At 25.3% G+C, this 22,162-nt stretch overlaps 2 protein-coding genes and 1 long non-coding RNA gene across 6 annotated transcripts; 2 read left to right on the top strand and 1 right to left on the bottom strand.

The window, feature by feature from the left end:
• Nucleotides 1–110: 110 nt before the first annotated feature.
• Nucleotides 111–4,016, top strand: LOC132923238 (uncharacterized). The gene is made up of 3 exons (XR_009661137.1): nt 111–2,702; nt 2,775–2,882; nt 2,963–4,016. It is a non-coding gene; the product is annotated as an uncharacterized LOC132923238 (long non-coding RNA).
• A 1,963-nt stretch (nt 4,017–5,979) lies between these two features.
• LOC132919200 (beta-alanyl-dopamine/carcinine hydrolase-like) lies at nt 5,980–17,712 on the bottom strand. Of its 4 annotated transcripts, XM_060980584.1 has the most exons (9): nt 17,410–17,712; nt 17,249–17,344; nt 13,082–13,170; nt 12,230–12,427; nt 12,052–12,162; nt 11,420–11,657; nt 8,876–9,119; nt 7,858–8,060; nt 5,980–6,653 (listed from the first exon to the last, which is right to left on the bottom strand). In XM_060980584.1, the coding sequence occupies exons 3-9, from the start codon at nt 13,085–13,087 to the stop codon at nt 6,427–6,429; spliced, it is 1,227 nt and encodes a 408-aa protein (XP_060836567.1). In that variant the 5' UTR covers nt 13,088–13,170; nt 17,249–17,344; nt 17,410–17,712; the 3' UTR covers nt 5,980–6,426. The 4 variants fall into 4 exon arrangements, with proteins under 4 accessions (XP_060836567.1, XP_060836569.1, XP_060836568.1 ...); XM_060980586.1 differs by lacking the exon at nt 13,082–13,170; XM_060980585.1 differs by lacking the exons at nt 17,249–17,344; nt 17,410–17,712 and adding an exon at nt 16,533–16,552.
• A 683-nt stretch (nt 17,713–18,395) lies between these two features.
• On the top strand, nt 18,396–20,875 carry LOC132919199 (UDP-glucosyltransferase 2-like). Its single transcript, XM_060980582.1, has 4 exons — nt 18,396–19,363; nt 19,579–19,798; nt 19,867–20,086; nt 20,158–20,875. Exons 1-4 carry the CDS (start codon nt 18,524–18,526, stop codon nt 20,447–20,449), a joined length of 1,572 nt encoding a protein of 523 aa, XP_060836565.1. The 5' UTR covers nt 18,396–18,523; the 3' UTR covers nt 20,450–20,875.
• The last annotated feature ends 1,287 nt before the right edge of the window (nt 20,876–22,162 follow it).

Raw genomic sequence — 22,162 nt, 5'->3', positions numbered from 1 at the left:
GCCACAGGTTTAATAATTATTATTATTGTTGTTGTTGTTAAAAATCTGCACTGTTGCGTGACTTGGTGGGGGAGATTAAACGTATACCGGCGTTCGCCGATTTCCACCGAAGGTGACGGAGAGTGTATAATGTGTAAGTTGTTTACAACCGGAACGAAAAAAATTTAGAACCTCACATTGGAATAGGTTAGGTATGAGTTATGTCTAAAATGTATTATCTAGACACCGGAATCAAACTATATAACGTTGTTAGACGGAGGCGACGAGAAGATCTAAATGATACGTACTACAATTAAGTTGATTTAAAAACTTTTTTCCAATCACTTGGTTGAATACTATATATTTACATAAGATTCCCAAGTACCATTATTGCAATACTACGTGTTTATTTGTATTTTAATTTCTATCAATTTTAGAGTCAGATAACAGATTACATATTTTTCATACTTCAATATAACCGAGTACTATGATAATTTTATGGATTACATCACATCTTTATCTTGCAGATTACATTATTTTGCAGATTTTTACGATATTTACTAATACTTTTATTTAACTAATACTCAAACCTGTTAATTTAGTGTATTTTGAGTTTAACAGTATCGTTATTCTCGCGTCCATAAACGATATTATAATATTATAGTATATTCATCTGAGTGCTTCCTTCAAAACATAGTTGAACTCAAGATGCATACGGTTTTCCATCATGTTTGTCCCTATTAATAACCTTTTTTGAGTTGTTAGTATTGTTCAAAAATTATTTAAAACATTTTTTCTACGTTAGACTACGCGCGGTATTATAATATTAATTATTGCTAATCATAATTTTTAGATTTACCAACCTATTAAGATATTACAAAAAATGGCATATTATTTATTTTATTTTATTTCAAAGTTTTTGGAGTTAAATGTCATTAAATTTCATTATAATATATTCGAAAAGAAACTTTTAATGTGTTAAATTTTAGTCGGTAGACTGGTATACGATACAAAATACAGTTAAACACCTTGCTCTTAACGACACAATGTGGTGTAATTTTACATTGTTAACGAAGTAGTACCGGCGTGCAAATGTCCACACAATAATATTTGTTACGTGCATTTTTTTTTAACGCGTGGAAAGTCCATAACTTTATTAATTTATTAGGATTAATATAAATACAAGTTCAAGGTAAAACCATATAAATCAATTAATTTTGAATTTCAATATTTCAAAAATTATAATTATTAAAATACCTTAAAGTAATTTTATTTGAATTAATTTTTTTTTCGTCGTTGTTACAAAATTACATTAGGCACATTCAACATACGTGTTTACTCAACAACTGTACGTAGTAATTTTGAATTTCTGAAACTCCATAAATTTATACTTATAATTTATGCTAATTAAATATTATATACGTATATAGTACCAAAAAAAATCATAAAAATATTTAGATATTTAAATGTAAACATGCATATTGCCCACGTCATGGATGAATTTCAATGAGTATTATTCTGAGACGGTTTTTTTTCTAGTAGAAGAAGTACCAACGTATTTAAAAAAATTAAAATATCACATAATATATATTATTCAAATTCAAATATATATAATTTAACAATTCTAATGTTATGGGTACTTTTAAAACTACTATAAGAAGACTAGAGGCCTTAACTTTAAAGATAACACAAGCAATTTCAAAACTTTTTAACGCTCCTAAATACAATGTTTACATTTTCATCAATGCATTTTTATACTATAGAATTTTGTAAATTAGAACATATATCTAATATAATTATTGTTGAAAAATTGTTTAGCACTATGTGTATAACGCAGATAATATCTCATCTTTTCGCAATTTCCTATTGGCAATTCATACTACTTACGAACAAAAATCTGTTATTAAAATATATAAAACTCGTTTTAAAAAAATACAATTTTAACTGATTAACTTAAGCTACGATGAATGATGAATTCATTATTTGTACGTAAAAATAATGCAACGTAATAAATAACATTAGATTTTTATCGGGAATCAGAAAATTACGATTCTATAATGTCGTATATAAACATATTTTATTTTTAAACGCCATTAATGGCGCATGTAACATCATTTAAAATTTTAGCAAAAAATAAAATGGCGCATTTCGTATTCTATATTGTGACTTTATTTTTAAATGAATGTTTAATGAGTTTATCTGTTCAAAACAATGATGTTCTGGTAAACAAATATAATTTTCGTATTTATTTTTATTTTTTAAATAACAAAATAATTTTTTCTACCTGTACAAAGAGAGGTTGACAAATGAAGTATTGAACTAAACATATTATAATTAATAGTCTGATTTAACGTTATAAATTTTTACAATAAAATATGTACAAATTTATTGACATTTTGATTTAACATCAACTCTTGTGTTAATCGGTGTCTTAGAATATATAGTCGCGGATTCAATAAAATATCGGTCAACGTACGATATTGCTATTTGATCATAAAATAAAAGTGAAGATGATTTTGTTTATGTTATTATCATAGTTTAACGTGATTTTAATATTCTCTGGATTTCTATTTATAGTACAAACGCGGAGTATAGTTTAATCAACGTAAAGAAATTTGTACATTCAAGGACTACGTACGTCACGCAATAAAGTTTATGATCAAGGTTCAACTCTACTACAAAACCACTATAAACAGTGTTAACACTGTAATATTATAAATCCGGTTTGTTCCTAATTAAACGTATGTCTGAGTGCCTGACCTTATGTGAAAAAAGCGATTTTTTTTTTATAACAGCTCATCAACAGGAGTAATATAAAAAGCACAAGGCATACGCACTACACATACATACGCATGCAGATGACAAATCGTCTCCGATAAAATTTATTTACACGAATTTCCTAGGTAACTATGTTAAATTTTTTCCTCGTTATTTCTGGATATTTCCGTTTGTATTCTATCACATTTTCTCTTTTTAAATTTAGGATTTTTAGTACCAGAATACCCGTACGAAGTTCACGAAAATTAATGTATATACCATTTTACGTCATAGTTCTACTCAGATAATTATTATATGGAAATGTATATAATTAGTATAATAACTATATATTATTATCTTTATACGCTTGCAACCGACTAAATGTAAAACTACGTATGACGTATTTTCGGCGAATTATTAGGCGGATGGAGACTTAAACGCAGTTTTAAAAGTATTGTTGCTAACTAAACGATTAAATGTATCTATACATAAGCAATATTATCAACTATAAAAATTTAATTTATCCACTTGTCTTTGACAAAGTATTGAAATTGGTATTTTTTCAAATGCGAGAAAATAAGTTTTCATTTACCAATAATATAGTATTATATAGGTTGGAATAAAATAAATAAATTTGAATATTTAAAAATTATAATACACTATTATCTAAATTAGTAGGTATAGAAAATGTATTTACTACTTATTTCGGTCACAAACCATTATAAACTAACTGAAATTTAGACATGCCTGTATATAATTTGAACAAAGCATAGTTTGATTAGTGAAATTTTGTCCACGGTGAGCTAAAAAATAATAATAAATACCAACAAGAGGTAGGCTGTTAATAATTTCAACGCTACAATAAGCACAATAATTCATTTAAAACAATTTACAAAATAACTAAATTATCTCATTTTGTTTTCAAACATTTGTTGTGAAATCGTTTTGATAATAGTCAAAATTATAAATGCTTGTGACAGTAGTTTAAATAAGAACAATGGATAGCCCAACAATTTAAATATAAATGTACCAAATTAAAACCATTAGATAACGGGTGTAATTTAAAATAAATATTCTAAACTTGATTTGCATTGTTTTTAGGGACTACAAATTTGTAATAACGATAAGGTTTTTGTTTTTATTAGGATCAATTTATATATATATTTAAATTTATGTATCAATAAGACATAAATAGAATAATATATTGTATTCATTTAAGGAAAAAGCTAAGAATACGTTATTAAAAATATCTTTTAAAAAAACCCGATTTGTTCATGACACTTTTAGGGAAAAAAAAGATTTTTAAGTTATGTGTACTTAATGTGATTTCTCAATGCATATGAAATCAGAATATTTCAACTAATTATAAATTTTATTATTATATCGTCTTTGTAATTGTTTAGAATATTTAGTATGTATATTGTATACGAATTACAAAAAAAAAAAACTACTAAAGCTATTTTAGTTAAAATGTTTTATGGTTGATATATTTTTATTGCGCAATATGAAGTAATTTATTAAAATGACTTAGAAATGAAAAATACAATATTTTTTCTGTACAAGACATTTTAGTTTAATAGCCATAATATTGTAGTAAAAGATTAAGACAATTTACCAAACAATCGAGTTAATTACAAATACAATTAACTTGCGTTTTGTTAAATGTGATTTTAATATTCTATAATCGAGGCCTTTACTAGCATGAAATACATAAATTGGATTAATTTTTGTGGTTTGTTTTTGTATTGTTTAAAACCGAATTTTGGTTTAATTTTTCTATTGATTCAAGACATATTTTTATTTAGTTTTTTTATTATAATTAGCTTTGTTATTAAAATATTAGGTAATTTATATGATATCTTAGAATTATTTGTTATTGTTGTATTTTTTGATTGACCTTCACAACTTCTTATCCAAAAGTTTATAAAGAATATGGAACTTCCAAAATATTTTATTAGAATCTTCCTTTAAGATGATATTATCCTTACATGATCTTTGCGGATCTTCGTTCTGTTTTATTATAATTGTAATAATTACGATATATATAAATAACTATATTATAATTTTTATTAAATGATATAGACTTAAAACATACTCACACTAATTATATTTTTTCACCGCGCCAAAAGCACTTCAACAAAAATAGATAGAAAAATACGACAAATTTCGTACACGGATGGTTAAAAAGCAAAAATAATTATTATGTGAAATTAACATAATAATAAATAATAATACGTTTTATTTTTGGCAAAATTACATGGAATAGCCTGTAAAAATGAAAACTTAAAAAACTAGAAGATTTATCGCATCAATCGCAATAAGTTTCATTGTATAATATAATAATATGTCATATCACATATTTTAATCTCGCTCCTATGCTGCATCAAAAAAACAATAAAAGACAAACATGAGCAACATACGAAATTACTCATAATTATCATTGCACAAACTCGTCATGTTTTCCTTTAATACTATAAGAATTTTTAAATTACTAAAATTTGGTTCACACATAAATTATAGAAAATATTTTCTATTATACAAATGAATAATGATTAATATGATTATTATCTTAACTTTAAATTGCCTACCCAAAACGCCGTGGTAAATGTACGCGATAAGAATCGATAAAGTAAAATATTCGTTAACTAGAATTATATTACGACTATTAGCTATTACTCTAGAGCAACTAACACATATTTAACGCTACTTCACTTTTTATATAATTCCAAAACGTATAACATAGAAATACAGACAGTTCTTCTTCTTACTACCACAGCCTTTCACGAGCAATAGGTTTTTTTCAATTGTATATAATATTTATTTCCAATCTCAGGTCCCGCAGTCTTAAGCGCAAATTGATGTAACTATGGAAGTTCCTGCCAGCCCAATGATACGTAAAATTATTTTTAATTACTATGGAAATTAAATACATTTAAATATAAAATATAGAAATGTTTTAACAAGACGTTGTTGCCCAACATTAAGCTCGAGATTTTTTGTATTTGATTGCATTAACATAATACAAAGTTATAAACCATGATATTGTAGCATGCATACTTACTTATTAAGTTATAAATAATTATAAAATTATAATTAATTAATTTACATTAATTAAAGTCTTTATTGAGACTTGTATATGAATATGAAATAACCCACGTGTATATATAATATATATATATTTTTAATTAAACTAAAGATTTTAAATTATTTTTTTTAAAAACGTATTAAATAATTAATAATAAAATTGATGATTCTTATATATTAAGTCTTATAAGCTTTAAAATTAATGCTCATAATATTAGAGACTTCCGTTTATTTTATATAACTCTTCATCCCTCAGTTACATACTTAACTCTCTAATTAATTATTAAAATAAAATAGTATTGTTATGACTAATTTATTATACTATGTTATATCCTAATCTTTTTATTTAGTACAACTTGTAACTTAGTTATTAGTTTTGTTTTGAATCTAATACTGAATTTTACTTTGTAATTGGACCTAAGTCCGTTAACAATAAAAAAAATAATTTATATCATGCAGAAATTTTTATTTAGAAGCAAAATATAAATATCCGAAATTAAAAACAATTAGTCAATAGATTATAATTAGCCATATAATATTATAGTTCAATAATTATTAAATATTAAAAATATATTGTCTTTGTAATACTCAAATTTTAAATTTATATTAATTTAATGTTATGTCAAACATATTTTTAAACTTCTCTAAACTATTTTTATAAATATCAGAAACATCTGATAGAATTCTTCGAACACAGGATTGGTTCTCATATCCCAAATCCGTAGTAGGGCTGATGAAAGTCGTGAATTTTAATGATAATCGTAAAATAGGAGGATTAGTCAATGGATTATTTGTCCATATCGTCCACGTTTTTTCCGTAAAATCGAAAACGCCTGGTAAAAAGAAAACATATTAATTACTATACTGAAATGTATTAATTGATATAAAATAAATTTAATGATGTAAGTAATATAGGTAAATTAAAATATTAAAAAAATATTTCATGATTCTTATAGGAAAATTCTGAATACATTTAGAAAAATCAATGTCACTGCTAAAAAAAATAACTTTGTTTGAGTTGCGAATGAATTATAATAATTCTAAATAATAAATATATTGTATCTAGCAAGATAAAATATGGTCTGTACATTCTGTACAAAAAATACGTAAAACAGGTGGTCTATAAAAATACGTGCTGGATAAGATAATGAGTTTATAATAGACACTGTATTTTTTTTACTGTAGTAACATATTATATTAGGGTGTACTGTGTACTATAACTATACTATACATTTTAATGCACTGATAATAATTCCTTTCAATAAAAAAAAAACAATTTTATTAATGTATAGATTACAATTAAGTGCAGTAAATATAGTATATTTATATCGCAACTATTAATTTATTTTTCTATTAGTAATAGAGTATACATATACATAAAGGTTGGACTAATTAAAATCTGAAAATAAATCGCGAATATTATAATATATCTAGTTGTTATTAAGTTACAAGTAATTAGTCAATACCGATGTTCCGTAGAACTAATTATAAGTAGTATTAAATTAATCGAAACAAATTTGAAAATGTTATCGTACAGAGTAGATAATAATAATTAATGTTATAACGAAAGGATTCAAGTCCCAAGTTCACTACAAAAAATATTTTTTTAAATTTTAAAAGTACTTCATCAAAGTAGGTACGATACAATGAACATGAGTTTTTAAGATTTTTAACTTAAAAACTAAAATTTATCACTACAAAATGTTTAAAAACAATCAAAAACTTCAAATAATCTATAAATAGATTTTATAATATAAGTATTGAGAATGTTTGCTGTTGACTCTCTAAAGTGAAAATTGTAATTATTTTGTTATCACAAAACATAAAATATTCGAATTATTTTTCTGGCATGAAAAACATGTTCAGACTAAAAAAAATATACACATCATTGTAGAATCGTTCAAAATATAAAATGTTAAATAATGATTTCTTATCAATAGAAGAAAACTGCAATTCTTCAATGTGATTATGGTCAACAACGATCATATTTTAGTCAATTTTTAATATAAATATATATATATATTTTTTAAATTTTACCGAGATTAATAGTGTTAACAAAATCGTTAGGTCTGTCCCTAAAAATTTGCCATTCTCCGCCTCGAGTAGATCCTAATATTCTCAAAATGTCTGACAAGCTTGTGATTGGTTTCTGTAGCATTAATTCCTCCAAAGTTTTTTCTCTGGCTACGCTGCTTTGCCAACCAGATTCTTTTAATTCCTCGCAATCTGAATATTGTAATCTATCAACAAAATACGAAATTTTATTCTATAAATAAGTGTTGCGTGGGAAAAGGTAATAAAAAAAAGAAGAACATGCTCTACTATGTAATATTTAGGATTTGAGTGTACATACTTTAATTTAGTAATAACTTTAAGGTATGTGTTATATTGTAATTCAATAATAAATCATTATATACCAAAAAGAATCTAAGCAGTGATGGAGTATAACTCCATTTCTCAAAATATTTTATAATGTATTTATTTATATGATTTTTTAGTAATTTATTTTTTCTATTAGTAATACCTTAAAATTAGTATATATATTTTGAAATTTAAAATTTCAGTATGTATAGAAAATTATAGTTTTCATAATGGTGTCAAATTTCAAGATTTCTTTAGTTCATATTTTGAATTTAAATAAAAAAAATTTTCTGAAATAAATGTTACGTATATATTAAAGTTTTTCAATTATATTTTTCTAGTTTTCCCCAATTATTTTGATAAATAATGAGAAATGTATGCCCAAAATTCAAACTATATACAGTTTGTTACTCAAAACCACCTCGAAAATTTTAAATGAAACTTTTTACAGCTTCTAATACTTAAAAATGACGCCATTCACACAAAAAACACAACATAACATAATAATGACTCGTAATAAATCTAATACTTAAATTCATAAATTATCTCGGAATCTAAAATCTTATCAATCAGTACGAAATTTCAGATTGATTTGAAATGAAAAACCATTTTGTTAAAATATATTTTCATCAGTTTAAAATGTTTATATTATCATGTATTACGTATATTATAATATTATATTATAATTGGTCACTTGTTTGTGTAAAAGGACGTAGATTCGGTTTTTATCGGCACAACGATAACTTCAGACATCGGTTCGGTTTCCAACGGAGTCACTTCGATTGAATAAAAAATTCGGCTACTCCTACTTCCGCCGAGGAAACCGGCATTAACATGAAATGCGTCCGCTGTACCAGCTCCATAATTGGTCAGGATTTCTTGAATTTCATTTATGTTGGCCTTAGAAGCTAACAGAGCTCGCGTCAGAAACCCTCGAGCTGAAACGTATGTTTGAGTGTAACAACACTTAGATAAAAACATAAATGTATGAACGTTAAAAAAAATTATAAATGCAAATTTAATTTAAAATGAACTATAAGGAAACACCGAAAATCTCTTAAATCAAATATTATATGATAACTATATGTAATTATTTTTATAAAACTATTGGTGTGAAATAAAGTATAAAAAAAATACATTAATAAACAATTCTTCAGCACTTGACTTCTGTGTTGAATATTTATGAGTTACGAAAATAAATTATGATAATTTATGACTTAAATATTATAATTATTTATTTATTTGATTGTTTACCTAAACTCTAAACAGTATAAAACCAAAACATCCACACTTGTGTTTAAAACAAAAATACAATATTATTGTGCATAAAAAATTTCATTTAAACCAGGACTTGCATTTGGACAAAAAATTTCGTTATACATTATTAAAAATACGTTGTACAAATTTTGCGTTATTTTTATTTAGAATTAAAATGTTATACAGCTTTTTCATTAATCGTTATTTAGAATTAAAAATTTAAAACGGCTTTACGTAGGTATTTGTTTCAAAAATACACAGGCAACAATTTTACAAACGTCCGACATCTGAACAATATTGTAAGTAAACTTAATACAATAGTTGAATTATTACTATTAGTTATTGGCAATAAAATTATCCTATTAATACATATTAAATTTTAAATAATATCTAATGCGGAAATGGGCCGGATACGGAATAAAATTAATTCTTGGATTGAGTAAAAATAAATCGAGTAGAATAAATATTTCCATGAAAACAGTATTTTAATTTAAAACTATTTAATAATTGGAAATTATTTCGTTTAATTATACTATATAATATAACGTTTTGTTTAATGATATAATATCATATATTTTGTTAATCGTTATGTTTTATTTTGTGTTATTTAATTATTTATTTTTATCGTTTTCCGTTATAATTACGTTTACAAATTTCAATTGTTTTTTGTCAAATATTATAATGTTTGCAAACCTTGATTTAAACACTTAAACGAGTTAAACGTAATATTTTTGTTCTTGAACACAGATATGAACCTATATTGCCTATATGTTACGCCGTGACACACATTATTTTTAGCAGGATCATCATTTGCAAACACTTATATTACATTACTAAAGCATATTGAAGTAATTATTCTGCATAACTTTTAAGCATGCAGTTTTAAAGTTATATGGCCTTAGCAGCTAATATGAGTACACATTAATAATACATATTAATAACTAAGAAGCCAAAAATTGTACGATTTTTTATAACAAAACAGTTTTTTGAATATATAAGATAAATTATTAAGGATATATTTATTGTTTTCTCTAATATTATATGTTATAAACTATCATATTTTAATATTTTTAAATACAATTTTTTTTCTATTCAATTCAGGTCAATTATTCAAGTGCACATAATATAATATTATAACACGAGTATAATATATCCGAAAAAATAGTTGATACGTATTTTAAAATATTTACCCCAAAAACACAAACATAACTCACAATAATTTTTGACCCCATCATTTTTATTATCACATTTTCACAATTATATAATATTAAATAATATATATCAGGATGCGTTATTATTATTATTGTATTACATTTTTTATTTTACTTAAGTTAACACTGCATTTATAATTATTATGTATGTATGTATGAGACATATAGATGAAGCAAACCTAGACTCAAAAAATGTATTGCTCATGATTTGTGACATATATACAATTTTTAGTTTCTTAGCTATTGGTATATTGTGCGTCACATTTGGATCACTGATAACCCTAGATTACACGCATTAAAAATATTCACGTGATTCTACGCACACAGTTTTTTTGACCGTGTATTGAAATATATCAATTAAAACTCGATAAATTGTAATAATCATTATTTTATTGGTCTTAAATAAACAAAAATAGTCAAATGTTGTCAAATGGTTTTATTGATACTTAATATTAATATAAACAAATGAAACTTTCATATAAATGTTATTACATGTAAGGTTATATCACAGTAATCAGTATACCACGCACACAGTCTTTTAGACAGGTTTTTTTTTAATATATAACGAACTTTGAACCCTTATTCTATAGTACAGACATCAAATTGTATACAATTAGGAGTTGTATCTAATTTTAGTTTATCACCTGATTAAAAGGTACCTAGGTTGGGTTAGATTAATATTTCGTATTTTTGAAGCAATAAACAAAATTCTAAAAGCCCGGTCTCTTTGGCCGTGAAACGTGTGCTCTAGGGTTAAAGTAGTAACTCACGTATTTTTTTTTTGTTGAGTTTTTTCGCGAATATCGTATTGATTGTAAACACCAATCCATCGAAATTATAACCACTCGCATATCCAGACAGCGAACCGGCGTAAGTCATTGCTTCCCATTTCTCTTCTCTTACTGGAAATACCCCACCGCCTTCTTCGCCTTTCGGCTTGATGTGAGCGCTAACAATATAAAAACGATTTATCGTCGCGCTCAGGGCGTCTTCATTGTGCCCGATAAACTGCAACGATGATTACAGTCAAAAATACGATATCATTAAAATGTTTTCAACGTACAACACATAAAATATCAAACGTTCACTTTTTTTTATTCACATATAGTTATTTTTTTTTAATATTCTACTGCAAAATATTAAATTCAAATATTATGGATTGACATTTGAAAATAAGAAAAACTCTAAAAAAATAAAAACGTAATAAAAACTAGTGAACATTTAGATTGTTGTACATATTATGTTCTTTAAATAACATAATATACAAAACTAATTTCTTAATCACAAAAACTGTTAATCAAATTTTGCAAGGTAGCTAGTTGAACTCCCTAGTATATTATTACCAAGGTCTGTCATACAAATTATACTGTCATAATTGCATGCAATAATTGCCCATACTTACCTGTCCCTTACATGGTATGTTTACCATTAAGGTAGAACACCCGGTACTCGTATCGACACTAGTATCCCGAATATTCGAAATTAGTATGTCATCCAAATGAATGAGGAAAAGCTATAAATATATCAATCATTATACAATTAATCGTTATAATATTCAAGCATATATTTTTTTCATTTACCTTATGAAACGGAACGTCAGCGCCGGTGGCCATTCCTTTGAGCTCGATCAAGTATTGAGGAAAATACTTGTTGGTTGCTTCTAAACAATCATTATACACTCGTCTGCCATACTCAGACGTTTCATAAATCTCCAAATATTCTTTCAGCGGTTCGTATGCGTCCAAAAAATCTCGTATAACTTTTCCGAACGTCTGTCCCTATACGTGTGCACAAAAAAAAATCTTATATGCCACAATATAATATTATTGTAATTTCATCATCATCATTATAGTACGCTATGTAACCACATAGAACCGTATAGATTAATAAGTGACCAAAAAAGAAAAACGTGACTTTTGGCTTAACCAAAAATAAATTACCTCCAAAAATATGTAATAATTATTATATTTATTTTTTAAAGATAAATTTGATATAATGTTTGCATTTTCAATGAGATAAATAGTTAAAAAGGACGAGCTCTTAATTTTATTATACTGTATCAATATGACATGTTTCATAGACTAATGGTTATTACTAACATTTGTTAATCACTGGACGCTCATCATCATCCAAAAACTGTTGATTTTAACAATTAAATTGTGTTTCAATAATGCAGTATAAATCTGTGAAAATATTGTTTTAATTTGTTTAGTGAACATCATTTTTCTTTCATGCATCAAAACCGGGATTAAAACGTAATTATTTTCTAAAAACAAGTCCAAAAGTCCCCTTTCGAAGTATATGAAAACAAGGGGAAGTGATATTTTGAATATTAAATTTTTTTAATATACTTTCCAATTGTTTAAATGGAAGTTGAGGTCACCTCACTATAAATATAAGCAAAATGGTATGAAAACAACCAATGTACTCACGATCATATATCCAACTTCATAGTGAGAACCAGTTACATACACTATCGGGATGCAGTCCTGTCTTCTATACACAGATTTTGGAATTTTGTCTAGAAATATAAAATATATAGTGTACAACAAATACACGTATAAAACGTGAAACTTGTTTGATTATTTATTGCTATATTCTTAATGCTTTATTGTTTGTATACAATAAAACAAAAACACTGTGCTGTATAATATTGTTAAAAAAAGTTCTACACTGTTCCTCGTATATATTTTTAAAAATCAGTGAGTATACCTTTTTAGTTTTTTTTTTAAGTTTTCATAAGATGCTCCTAACTTAGGCTGTCTACATCTATAGATATATACAGATCTTTATAGTAAGTATTATAGAACCGAGATGTTGATGTACTAAAAACCGTGAAAATACTTCTTTAAAAAAGTACATTAATATCATAACCTAAAAACACTCAAATATACCATTCAAATAAATAAAATATGGTTTTTTTTTAAATTTAAATAGAAAAATATAACATTTCAAGTTAATGACGATTGCTTAGTTAATTAATTTTTAATAAAATTAAAATTATTATAATTTTATATTAGCATAAGCAATTTACAATAATCGTATCTGTAGATCGTGTAATATTATAAAATAATAAAAATATAAAAACCTGTATTATAGTCCTGGTCTATAGAAAAAACGTTATGAACTAAATTAAAAATTAATGGAATCACAATAATATTATTCAAAAATTTCATGATAATTTCATCATTAATCCAGACTCAAATTTTAAATAATATTCTTACACGTAAAAAAAATATTTTCATACAGCACTGACGCGTAAACAACGTTGCACAAAATATACAAGAGCAAACTGTAAACGTATGCCTAACCTATACGTTTATTAACTGTAAGTCTGTACAGTACATACGTATATATACTAAACACGGGTGTCATTTATAACAAAATAGTATTAAACATTTTGTATGATTAAAAACGAAAAAATCCACAAATACATCATCATATTATTATAAAAAAAATTTTTTCTACCGAGTACCTAATGGACACCCTCAATTTAAAGAAAAAAAGTAATGTGAGTATTATTTTAAATAAAAATTCGAAGATTTACATATAATATTATAACGAAGAAAAATAGCTCTCGTTCATCATAGATTCACAACAAAAACAACCCAATGAACCTAAATCTAAGCGTCTATTCAACATATTTAGCTCTATACAACCTCTTTCGAACAAATTCCAAACGAAATGACTATTTGGAAGTTTAAAAGAGAAGTAAACTAAACTGGTGCATATCACAATAACATTTCATATAATCAAACAAATAAAAAAGAAACTATTGTTGAAAGACATTTTTTCATAGACCAATGAATAAAAATGATAATATACAATCATCGTATATCTATTACAATAGATTATAATAAACTGTTAATTTTTTTCTTAGCGATTAATGTTGTATACCTATTTACAATATAAAAATGATTAAATTTATATAATTCACAGTATGAATACAATGTTTTAAGACGATATCATTTTAACCGATTTCTTTGTTGTAGAAATAAAATTCTATTATATCATTTTTTAACAATATATATTATACATTATTTGGCGCATTTAATTTTTTTTATACATTTTCAGTGAAATTATTGTAATGCTGTAAGTAGCATAAATAGCAGAAATAACGAATTTCAATATAAATTATGAGATATAAACAAAAATCATTTGGGTTATCTATTTATCATTGTTTTTAATATTTTGGATAGTACCTATACTAAGTATTATATAGTATTATAAGTTATAGCAATGCAGTTGTTTAAATATTTATCGATTTAAACGTGACAGCTTTTTGTTCATGCAGTCCCGCGATATTTCCCACTCATAAAATAGTATGTTTTGAATAACAATTCAATTCTTGATTTGTATGCCCCCCACCACACAATAAAAATTATATTGAACGAGATAATTCATATAACTATAGCAATTTTTATAAGCAGTTATTGTTTTCATAACATTCGATATCAAAAAACTATCTTATTTAAATTTGAAATTGTAAATACTGAAATCCATATTAAATATAACTGCTGAGAAATCACTAAAAGTAAATAAATTATAATATGATGACAGATTACTAAATTAAGTACATAACTTCGTAATATACATACAGTATCTCAGTGTTTGTCGTGAAACATAGAACAATAAAAGAATATAAAATATTAACAATAGTAATTCAATATTGGTTTTTTTACGCTAAAAAAAATTTTACTAGTAACATTGACAACAACAAATCTAACATTTATTACGTTGACAATATTTTTTAAAGATGATACAAATATTGTTAGATTAATAAAAATATTGTAATAATATACCGCAGTAGTTTATTTTTTCAAACTGACAATAAATTGACAATTTGATAAATCTTACTATATTCACTCAACAATATATATTTATTATTTTCAATAATGTACATTTTTTAAATCAATATTTATTTTGTCATTCTATCAATAAAATTCACTTGAATAAAGCCGTGTTGTTAAATACATTTTTAAGTTAATAAATTTAATTTTGTTAGTTGAACAAATCCATTTGTAAGCTGAATAGTGACAAATATTTTGTTAATCGAATTTATATTTTTATCAATGTTACCAATGTTTTTTTTTTAATTTAGAATATGGATATCGAATAATTGTTTCATTAAGTTGTATATTTCATTTTTGGTTCAACTTTCAAAATTCCTTCAATAGGCGCCAGAAAACATAAAAAAAAATGTTTATAGAAGCCCATGCATGGTTAGATGTTATGAAAATATGAAAACGACCTAAACCCCATGCCTTGCAATGTAATTATTGAAAAGTGACTTCCACCGCGCGATATACTGTGTAATATATATCGATATCGATTTAAAACGTCTATACGCTAATTAAATTATAATAATAATTTCCGATGTTTATAATACACTCAAAAGTAGTACTACTCATCAGCCAAGGAAGTATATGAAGTATAGACGCTTGTTTCCCAATTCTTGGATTTCATTGATTTGTCAATCAGACAAAAAATATTGATAATTTAATAAATACTGGAATAATATGAAACATCAAATAGTGAAAGACATGTTAAAACAATCATCAACAATATGAATTAACAAATTTAAAAAAAAAAAATAATAAAGTACAGAAATAAAGGATTTGAGAAGATTTTAAAAAGTATAAAATTTATTTTATTTATGTTATTTTATGTTTTTCAAAATAATGTTTTTATTTGTTTGATTTTAATCTATAATAGTTTAAACATTATATTTTTTCACAGTTAAAAATCAATTAAAAAAAATATGATAAATATTAATTTAAAAATATTATGGTTATTATTTTTGTCCTGATTTTTTTTTTTTAAATATGTTCACCCTGGAGATTATCATTAACAAAGGAACAACACATTTAAAAATATACTCACTTGATTAATTCTAGTATCAATATTATCTCTAGGATATAATTGCTTTTTTTATAATTTATAACTATTGTAATATTTTGGTTTGCTTTCAAAATTTTAAAAATGTATTAATATATTTTTAATAATTATAAAAAACAATATCATAAAATAAATATTTCTATACTTCTTTTTTATTACAAATTGAAAATAACTTACTATATTGCTACTAAATGTTTTTCATATAGTACTATAATAATGTATTAACTAGTATAATAAGTACTTAAATTTTGTTTTAAATCGTACAATATTATAGTTAATAGTTATAGTGAGTACTATACTAATATTGCGAAAAATTAATCAACACCTATTAATTGTTCTCAACAACCTCTCGTTATTGTTGTTCAAGTATCTAAACTTTAGATTCTAAAGTAATATTGTCATTTCTAAAATTGAAATAATTATAATAGATAAATTCTACTATTGATATAATCCGTTAAAATTTATTTTTTAACATAAAAACTACTTAGTTTATCTATTATGATTAAGTTAGTTATAAAGTAAATAACTTGAATCTAATAATCATTGCAAAAGTAGAAGGGGATCAAATTTATTGAAGTCAATGCTAAATTAAAATAAACAAATAAAATAAAACTTATGTTAGATAAAAAAACAATAATAATATTGTAGTGCGATCAAATTCAAAACTTAAAAAGCTAATTTAAAAAAAAAATAGTTTTTACCAAGTTTATCTACAGACACATGTCTTGATTTTTAGCAGTTCTGAATCGATGATTGAGCAAACTTCAGTGGATCGCCAATTAATTTTAATTTTTGAACTACAGTGTAAATTTATAAAATCATTATTATACTATTATTATATTTTATTACTATAGGTACTTACTTTAAATTAGAATAACCTTCTGTATTGTAGAGATATCTATATTTAAGTTGATATACATTCACTGTTCAGAATCATTTTTCATATGCAGTGATTTATCATCGGATTTATTTCAACACATTCATCGCAGTGACCTATCCAATGACAAAGTTTAATCGAAATCAACTAAACAGTTTCAGAAAAGTTATTCCCTGTTTTCATTAGCTACTGAATAATATTGAAAAATATATTTTAAGAAACAATAAATGATTAGTAAGAAAATCGATTCATTAAACAATTTAATGATATGAAATATTATGTACATAATTATCATTACATATTTACTAATAAATAATCATAAATGATCAATTGAAGATTTTATTTTATTTTGTTTTTTGTTTTTTTTTTTATGACAAAAACTAAAATACATTATAAACTATATTAAGTAAAATGTTGTACATATTAAGATAATTTTGATTTGTAATAAAGAAACTATAGTTTACTTCAACTTTCATATTAAACTAAATTTTAAAAAAGTGAACGGGTTCTTACACTCTAACTCTAGCTACAATTATATATGATTCTACCATTATAAAAAGTTGTTTTTCATAACTGTTAATCAAAGAATCTAAATTGTGTATAGTATAGTATATATTAGATAGTGTATACCAAATAAATATTATATAATATATACATAAATATAAATCTAATATTTCATTGCAAATAATTTACAAATTTTCGATATTTTATAAGAACTGTAAGAAAAACTTATGAAAAATCGTCTATAAATTATAAAGTATACTCTAGTATAAAGTATAAAATACTGGTCTTGGAACCTATAATTATAATTAGAGTGAAAAGGTTTGCGTGCTGGCACTGTTTCTATATTCTGCAAGCCCACTCCGTCTCTCTAGTCATGCCTATTATAGTTGCGTACAAGTGTGTGTGTAATCACTGCAGTGATCACACCTACTTTAAAATTTATCACTATAATGATAACATTCAACATAGGTATAACAAGATTAAAAATGGTTACATCGCACATTTAACACAGTAAAACCAACGACATTGAACCGCTAACCGTCCAGTGTAGCAATTCGAGCTCAAACGCGCGCAATAAACGTTATTTAAACTTCAAATGATGGCTTTAAAATCAAATACAATGTACTTACCTTTATTTGTATTATTAATTCATACGTTTGCTGGTTCGTGGATACATACGCCCGCTGAGGGTGCAAGAATATTAGCCGTGGAGACAGTTGGTGGTAAAAGTCACTGGAACTTTATGAGTGCAATTCTCCAGACGTTGGTGGACAATGGACACAATATCACCGTGTTCACGCCATTCGCCAGCGAAAACCGTGAAAACTACACAGAAGTGGACACTTCTATGGGATCTGTGAGAATAATGGACATGCAACTAAAAGAAATGATAGATAAATACGGAAATCCAATTACAATTATTAGTGAGATGTCAGGTATGAGTAGAATGCTGTGCAATGTAGTTTATGAAAATAGTAAAATGAAAGAGATATTGGCTAGTACGCGTTCTGACTTCGACATAGTTCTAATTGAACCATTACTCTCGGAGTGCGTGTCGTACCTCGCCGTTAAGTTGAACTTACCACTCATATACATCGTGCCAGTACCAACAATGGGTATAATGGAACGTAAATTAACGGGACACATGTCCAATCCCGCTGTAGTTTCCCTTAATATAATAAATTTTGGTACTCCAAAAACATTCACCCAAAAATCAATCAATATTGCTTATTTGGTTTACTGCACAGTCGCATACACATTCAATGAACTTATTTTAAAATTCACCGAACCGCAAGAGTACGATTTGCATGCACCAATCCCGCCTTCTTTGACATTTGTAAACAGACATTTCACAATCGAACCGGCAAGTCCAATTGCGTCAAATGTCATTGAAATTGGTGGAATACATTTGAAAGCACCCAAGAAATTACCAAAAGTAAGGACTATAGTTAAGTTTTAAGTGTGAAAAAATAATATAAATATTCAGGTTTATAAAAATATTATTTGAAAATTACCTATACAAGATATCAAAATCGATTAAAATTTTTTTTATATATTTTTATATTATAATATAGGTATTAATAATATCAAATAAATCCATCTATTTTTATCCGAATAAATCATATAATATGCTATATTTTCTATTTACAGGATATACTAGAATTTATCGAACAATCACCTCATGGTGTAGTTTATTTCACTTTTGGTTCAACTGTTAAAATGAGTTCATTACCAGAACAGATTAAAAAAGCATTTATTGAATCTCTCGCACAAATCCCTCATAGAGTATTATTGAAATATGAAGATGAATTAGAACCAATGCCAACAAATGTGATGACTAAAAAGTGGCTACCTCAGCGTGAAATTCTTTGTAATATTCTATTGATTAACATTGCCGGGATATAAATCGTATTGTAATACTCAACTCTTATTGATTAGTGCACCCGAAAGTGAAACTCTTCATCAGTCATGGAGGTATTTCTGGATTATACGAAGCTATAGACGGTGGTGTCCCCGTTCTTGGATTTCCTTTGTTTGGTGATCAAGCAAGAAATATTGACAATTTAGCCAATGCAGAAATGGCTATTTCTATGGATATTTTTTCAGTAACAAAAGATACGTTCTTAAAAAATGTTTTAAAGCTACTCCACAATGAAAAGTAAAAGCATCTTGTTTTTAAATATTTAAAATGTTGAATTGCTGAAAACATTTTACTGTTTATTTTTCCAGGTACATGGCAAATGCTAAAACTGCTTCGAAAATATTCAAAGATCGATATATGTCACCAACAAGTTTAGTTGTATACTGGACAGAGTATGTTCTACGTCATAAAGGAGCTCCCCATTTAAAATCTTACGCATTTAACCTACCATGGTATCAATACTATCTCTTGGATCTTATTGCTTTAATATTAGTTTTTATTTTTGTTGTATTTGTTGTTATCCGCAAAATATTTAAATCTATTGCTAAATACTTTTTAAATTATTCCAGAAATACAAATACTAAATCGAAATCTGAATAAATCATAATATTACTAATATATATTTATTACAAGGTATTTATATAACTATATAGCTATATTATATGGCGTAACTGGTATAAAAAGCATTTTATGATTCCTCCAAACAAAATCAATTGGAATAGTATTATCATATTTATTAATAATGAATTCAAAAATATTGTTTTATTTTATAAATAACTATCACTTTTGTTTTTTTAAATATAAGGTAGGTACTACTTTACCTTTGAACACAACTTATTTGTTTGTGAATATTTTGTTAACTTGTTTATTTGTACTGGGAAACAACAAAAGTTTGTCACCTATAGGTAGATGATATATGTAATTACTGGACGAAAAGCCGAGAACGAAGTTTTGTAAAAATGACAATATTTTAAATTATTAGGTACATAATTGTATTTAATATTAAATAGTAATTTATTATTTTTATTTATTATTTATTATTATTATTATATTTTGTTATTTATTTGTTTATCATTTCATTTGATAATTTTAACTTGGAAATAAAAATAATTTTCTACGGTGGAAAATCCATGTTTACTGTGAATTTCTAAAAAATAATACAATGCAAGAAAATAATTTATTGTATTGACAATACCCATTCCATTAAGCAAGACATTAGCTATTTATAGGAATTAGCTGAATAATTTTTAATTTTGAACCTTCAAGCTATAAAATACGTTTTTTAAAGAAGTTTGAAAAAATAATTTAATTTGAATTCTTACTTATATTTTATCCTTATATAATATGTATGTTAACAATTTATTCTATTATTTTAATTAAAAATGTTACACTTAATTCAAAAATTATTTATACTTTTTTATAGGTTTTGAATTTTAATAGTATTATTAGATATATAATCAAGGTTGTAATAGACCTAATTCGGTCTTTTTAACCAAGTAGCTATCGATAATTTCTACCTAGTTAGTTAGCTATTTCCACTACACCTACATGAACCGGTCTTCAAGTTGTTGAATCGACACAAATAAAGTTTTTTAAGTTTTATTTTAAACTTATGACCTGCGTGGCTGTGTTCATAAACTAACACAATCAAATACGATATAGCACCGTATGTCCGTATGCAAGGTTTAAATGGGATTTAAATGATTAAAAATTAAAATAGTAAGCATTGATTAAATATACATTGTATATATTTTAATCAATGTAGTAAGTAAATAAATATATTATACAGTACACCATAAGCTGAGTCGTAGTCACTTGACGTCTTAACAGCGTGCTTTATTTCCGTCTTACGAACGTAACAATATTATCTAGGGCATCTTATAGGCTTTTATTGATATTTTCATGTTTAAGTAAGTTATAGACTATAGTCTATATAGTTAGGTGAAATATTAAAACTTTAAAATACTCGAAACTCACTATAACTATATTATATTATAGTACTAGCAACTAGCAAGTATTATAATATACTAGGTATAAATAGTTGTTCTATGACTATAATACTGAAAATTGAAATCAGCGATACGAAAATTGACGGTTGACCGTGGCGTTCCTAGCGGACTATATTACTTTGTTGTAGTGATTATCAAATAACAATATAATTTGAAATCGTACGATTAAAACGTCAATGGTCAAATTCACGGTCTTAGAAGATATCTTCTAAGACCGTGGTCAAATTACAGAGTAAGAATAAGAAGAATTTCTATTGTCTATGATAATTATTAATTTGAAATTATTTATTATTATCTACTATAT

This window comes from Rhopalosiphum padi, chromosome 2 (assembly GCF_020882245.1).
Source record: "Rhopalosiphum padi isolate XX-2018 chromosome 2, ASM2088224v1, whole genome shotgun sequence".
Lineage (NCBI taxonomy): Eukaryota > Metazoa > Arthropoda > Insecta > Hemiptera > Aphididae > Rhopalosiphum > Rhopalosiphum padi.
The sequence above is the reverse complement of the archived record's forward strand: the minus strand, read 5'-3'. Positions and strand labels throughout refer to the sequence as shown.

Coding starts and splice junctions, on each gene's coding strand:
- LOC132919200 (XM_060980583.1), bottom strand. CDS start 13,825: ATGAAATTTTTGAATAATATTATTGTGATTCCATTAATTTTTAATTTA. Junction 12,163..12,229: donor CTGACGTTCCGTTTCATAAG/GTAAATGAAAAA, acceptor ATATATTTATAG/CTTTTCCTCATTCATTTGGA. Junction 11,658..12,051: donor ACATACCATGTAAGGGACAG/GTAAGTATGGGC, acceptor TCATCGTTGCAG/TTTATCGGGCACAATGAAGA.
- LOC132919199 (XM_060980582.1), top strand. CDS start 18,524: ATGATGGCTTTAAAATCAAATACAATGTACTTACCTTTATTTGTATTA. Junction 19,364..19,578: donor CACCCAAGAAATTACCAAAA/GTAAGGACTATA, acceptor TTCTATTTACAG/GATATACTAGAATTTATCGA. Junction 19,799..19,866: donor ACCTCAGCGTGAAATTCTTT/GTAATATTCTAT, acceptor CTTATTGATTAG/TGCACCCGAAAGTGAAACTC.